At 37.7% G+C, this 5597-nt stretch overlaps 1 protein-coding gene across 1 annotated transcript; it reads right to left on the minus strand.

Moving 5' to 3' along the window:
* Nucleotides 1-3219: 3219 nt before the first annotated feature.
* Nucleotides 3220-4476, minus strand: LOC131151990 (ethylene-responsive transcription factor ERF096-like). Its single transcript, XM_058103532.1, has one exon. The coding sequence runs from the start codon at nucleotides 3878-3880 to the stop codon at nucleotides 3461-3463; it is 420 nt and encodes a 139-aa protein (XP_057959515.1). The 5' UTR covers nucleotides 3881-4476; the 3' UTR covers nucleotides 3220-3460.
* Between the last annotated feature and the right edge of the window lie 1121 nt (nucleotides 4477-5597).

A 5597-nucleotide genomic window follows, 5' to 3' on the forward strand; every position in this document is an offset into this window, starting at 1 on the left:
CCAGATAGAGGTGACCATGCATTGCCAATCATCAACCTCGGTGCCCAACAAATGGAGCTGATTGAAGAAATGGATGAGGAACAAACCCCTAGCTTGGAAATGAACTATAAGAATGGAATAGTGGGAGAACAGTTACATGATATGGAGGAAGCAACCCATATTGATTCGGAAGAGTCCTTTAATGCCGACTTAGTGCCAAGTTCTATTTTACCTCTGAAGTTTGAAATCTAGGACTTTGAGAAGTTCAGTGGGACCGAGCGCCCATTTGCTCATTTAGGGATGTATTATCGGAAGATGGCGGCACATATTGATTACCTACTTTTTCCAATATAATTTGATCGCGGGGGGGGGGGGGGGGGTGGGGCTTGAGGTGGCATAGTCAAGAATAAGTTTACACGTGAAGGGATTTAAAGCATGCTTTCATCACTCAGTTCAACAATGATGCAGTTTCAGATGGTTTGACCTCACAGAATATGGAGGAAAAGTAGTAGGTAGATACACTTATCAAAGGAAAGAGACATTACTACGGGGTCACCATTTGGCTGAAAAAGGGAAGGTAGTTCATTCAGGTGACAACCCTCTCAAAAGTACATGTGTTGTTCATATCCCTATAGGCACCCCCCCGAAATGGTCCTAATTGGGCAATCACCAAAGGAAGAATTGAAGGGGCGATTAATACTAGGAAAGAAAGATACACCAAGTCAAAAATAGCCCTCCAAGAAAGGATGGAAGAAAGAAGGGCAAGGAAGCTCAAAGGATCCAGGGGATATATCATTAGAAGAGTCAACATTGTACGCCTAGAAACCATGTTATCTTCAGACCTAACACTAACCAAACAATGCTGGCATGCACAAAACCTCTAATTATTTCCTCCAGGCCTGTAACTGCTCCGCCAAATATTCAAACACAGGATAGAGATATCCAGAGGGAAGTTCACAAAATAGACCTTATCCCAATGAAGTATTCAGAGCTATTCCTTTCGTTGTTTGCAAAAAGGTTAATCTCAACTATCCCGGGGATTCCTATCACACCCCCTTTCCCAAAGTGGTATGACCCAAGTGCTCGATGTGAGTACCATATTGGAGCAATAGGTCATTTGATTGAAAAATGTTGGCCTTTTAACCATAAGGTGTAGTCTTTGAGAGATGTCGAATGGTTGGTGCTTGACACAAAAGAGCATGGGGGACAGGGGCCCACCATCAACCAGACTGCACATATCAGCATGAAGCCTCATGGCATTTCTTGTGAGTCCTCCTTGAATATAATGTATAAGCCCTGCAACCTGCACTTGATATACACAATATATAATGTGGAAAGTGAAGAGAGTAAGGAAGAAGATGAAGACCGAGATTTACAAGGTCCAACTTATCCCTAGCCTACATCCTCGCCTTTGGTCAATTCCACCAAAGGATTCCACTAAGTATGCTCTTTTGCTGGGCAAAGCAAGCCTTTACAAAAATTCCCTCTTTTTAAGTAGAAAAACCTCTCCAAGCGAACAATTCTCACTTGGTACAAATGATCCGAACAACCCTCGAACTGTCAACAAAACAACAAGGTTTCTATAATGATTTGTGTACAATAGAAACTCTCAAAACAGAGCAGGGTTGTACAAGTTAGAGCACAATCAATACTTCAATCAAATAATCAATAAAGAAACTATGAAGCCCAAGTGTTTAAAAATCACCAAAGATTCAATTTGTAAGAGAAATCTTTCTAGTAAGAACCGTGGCTTTGATGATTCAGTAGAGTCTCCTAGATGGAGTATGAGCAATAGAGAATTTAGAGAGAATGAAAGCTTTAATTACAAGAAAGCTAAGTAATTACTTGGATGATAAAAATCCTTGGGTTTAAAGGAGTATTTATAGGCATTCTTGGCCTAGTTTTCTTGTCGTTCCTCAAGTGTCTTTGAGTGGTTTCCAAGGTTTTACAACATTCATATTTTGAAAAAAACAATTTTGAAAATTTTTCCGTTGGAGTTTAAAAAACAAAAATCATGAAGTCAGTCGACTAGACAGGCGACTGGGTAGTTCAAAAATTTCAGAGTCAGTCGGCTGGATAGGCGGCTGACACAATTCTGTCTCCCAAAAATTAATTCAAGAAATTGTCAGTCGGCTGGCGAGACACAGTTCATTTTGGGTCAATCGGCTGGGTAATTTTGGCTTTGCTCAGTCAATCTGCTGGACAGACAAATGACTGGTTTTCCCTTTTGGTTTTCCATTTCAGTTTTCACTCACATGTTTTAGCTTTTTATAAAATTTTTCAGGGATATTAAAATAGGTTTCTTAAGTTCAAATTAATCCCTTAAAGAGCTTCATATTTTCTAAATTATTATTTGATATGAAATACTTACAATCTAGAATTTGGAGCTTTCAAAACTTTGATAATCTTCTAGACTTCAAGTTCTCTTTTTATCCTGAAACTTCAAGTCTTTTTTGAGCGTTTGTCGAAGCTTTCTCATGATGTGGCTTTTATTCATAGCTTCATCACTTTATTTGGTATGAAATCGTAGTTTCTTTAACTTGTGTTTGAGATATGTATTCCTGAAACAAAATTACTCAAAAACACATGTTATACCAACTTCATTTATTATTATCAAAATAAGATTGAAAAGTCTAGTTTAGTCAACATGTTTTCATTCGTGAAATTTGATTCCATTTTAAGCCTAATTCTGCAAAGGGAACAAAGGATAAGAATGGATTGGAATGACTTTCGTCTTTATAATATTTGAAATTGAAAAAAGTTTAATTGAAAAATGTGATACAAAGTGAAATAAAAGAACAAGCTGGTAACATAAAGTTGTCTCAGCTGGAATATTTTTAAAATAATTCATATTTGTTTTAGTGCAACTAAAATTTATTGAGGAACCGTATATAGTATAATATTAAAAGATAAAAAATAAACAAAAGTTGGTTTAAACATACTTGGTGGATATATGTACACATCCTTACCGACATTCTTAACTTTATGATGGATATTTTATCTGTTTACGATATTTTGCTCACTCCAGCCTGCCACTTTAATGCTTCATACATGCATAGGCAGATATAATCAGCGTGAGTTGCAAACTTACATATATACTTTTCTTTTCTTTCACTCCGCCGACGAAAACTTCCAAAAATCATGGCCCTGAAAAAGACTTCAGTAATGCTCATCGTCGGTTATTGTTTGAAGTGTATGCCTACTTATGGGAAATTTCTTTTAAAGAGAACTGCCATTCCGTTTGTCGAGACAAAGAGACCAGATAAAATTAGTTTGATTTAAAAAAAAAATAAAAGGGAAGAAACTTCGTGCCGCGGGCTCGCTATTGAAAAACAAAAAAACCCAAAAAAAAAAAAACACAAACAAATTGCCGACGGCAAAGCTTATAGCCGGTACCAGCCGAGGCATATAAAGACAGGGCGGCGAATTGGGAATATGTAAGTGGTTTTAGTACAGATGATGAAGAAGCAAACTCTATTAATTATTCCTTGGTCTTTCCATCTTCCGATTCCAGAAGCTGCTCCAACAACTTATCATCCAAGCACTCGAATTCGAAAAGCTGCTTTCCACTTCTCCCCTCATCCTCTGTTCTCTTCCTTTCAGACGAAGGCGAAGACGAAGAAGCGGCAGCATTCGGCGGCGAAGTGAAGTGTTCGTGGGGAAAGTTAAGAACCGCCAGGGAACCCCTCATGTTATACGCTGCTCGGTCGTAGGCACGGGCAGCCTCCTCCGCCGTGTCAAAAGTCCCCAGCCACACCCGCGCCCCGTGCCGCGCCGAGTCGCGTATTTCGGCCGCGAACTTCCCCCACGGCCGCCGCCGAACGCCGCGGTATCGAACCCCTTCTCCTCCTCCTCCCTCCTTTTTCCCTTCCATGCCTTTCCGCTGGGGCGCCTCCTCCATGAACTTCCACGTATGCTACCATCTCAAGAGATCGAGGATATCGATCGGTTATATACATACGCGAGGGGAATAAGCTCGTGCGGGGTGTGATTGCACGTGCGAAAGAACCTTGGATTGACAGTTCGAGACCCAGTTGCAGTATTATCCAATGTATCTAGATGGTCAAAGCGATGGCTTTGGAAGAGTGACCTTTCTCGTGCGTGGTATCTGCTTCTTGAAAATTTTGTTTTCATTTGTTATTTTCTATGTCATTTTTGGGTGGACAATGAGAAGAACGGAAGCTAATAATGGTCAACATGCTCTTAGGCGTCCTTCATTTCACTCGTGCGCATTTGACGTTTTTTCAGCAGACGAGTAACGAAGTAACGAAGTAATGCAGGTCGTGATGTTTCAGGCGTGTGGGCTTCCCACTTTAATTAGAATCTAAAACTAATTAGGTGATTCATGCACACCCGGTCCAATTCCTTTACAGTCGGAAAATGAAGATAGTGATAGTTGAGCGGTGTCATGGATTTGTGTGTGCCATTGGAACTCCCATGAATGTATCTAAATTTGTTCCCCAAGTAAGTGAATCAATTAGTTATTAGGATATTTGGTGGTAATTCTAAATTTTTACAAATTATTTTTTTTTTATAAAATCTGACCTAAAAAAAGTGTCTCATTCAGATTTTCAGAGGTGTCTTTTTCAACTTTATCCCATATATAAAATGAAAATGACAAAAAACTCTTTACCAAAGTGATTAAAATAAAAAGAATATTTTTTCTTTTTTGCACAACAATAAATTATATTATTTTTATTTATAATTATTAATTAAGTATATGAAAGGAAAATGTCATTTTTTTTTGTTAAATTTAAAACTTTAACTTATGTAATTGCTTATTAATTTTATCAAATGTTTATGCTCCTTTCTTTTGATAGAAAAATAAATTCATTTGATAAAGATAGAATTTACAAGCAAGAGGGAGGACATCTCCTTAAAAATGTCCATAATTCTTAGGAAACCAAAAAAAAAAAATTACAAAAATAAACAATGACAAAAATACTCAAGATGCCCTTAAAAGAGACTTCCAATTGTGTTGAACTTCTAAAGCACACATTCTCTTGAAATTTCCATAGCCCATGCACCATAAAGAAGCCACAAATTGAATCTTTTCCCACACCAATTAATTAATATGGTAGTTTCTTCTCAACAAATATACGCATGTTATGTTCTTTCCACAAGCTCCAAAACACTGCAAATATACAAACAATTCCATAATGCAATTCCTTCCTTCTTCCTCCCAAACCCCACAAAAGAAATTGCCAATAACTCCACTATTCCGAGACAAACCTAGCTTTCTTCTAAGTAATTGAACAGCCTGTACCAAACCTTCAATGCATAATTCCAGTCCAGGAAATGGTGTGAAACATACTCTAAACAATTAAATCATAACATACAAATATGAGAAAGGAGAGCCTTTAAAGGTCTCTGTATCTGCCACGAGTCATTAGTATTTATCCTATATATTAAGCACAATGAGCCAAAGAAATGCTTAGTTTGATTTTAGGGGGAATTTTGACCTTCTATATAACCTTGTAAAGAGAAAAAGAGGGATTTGCTTGAACCAAGAATTCAAAGAAAGATTTACAAGAATAGACTCCCGAAGAATCCAATAACCAATATTGACTATCATTTTCAGAGGATACCCTACAATTATTCAACATAATCAATAAAGA

The sequence above is a fragment of the Malania oleifera genome, chromosome 3 (genome assembly GCF_029873635.1).
Source record: "Malania oleifera isolate guangnan ecotype guangnan chromosome 3, ASM2987363v1, whole genome shotgun sequence".
NCBI lineage: Eukaryota > Viridiplantae > Streptophyta > Magnoliopsida > Santalales > Ximeniaceae > Malania > Malania oleifera.

Coding starts and splice junctions, on each gene's coding strand:
- LOC131151990 (XM_058103532.1), bottom strand. CDS start 3,880: ATGGAGGAGGCGCCCCAGCGGAAAGGCATGGAAGGGAAAAAGGAGGGA.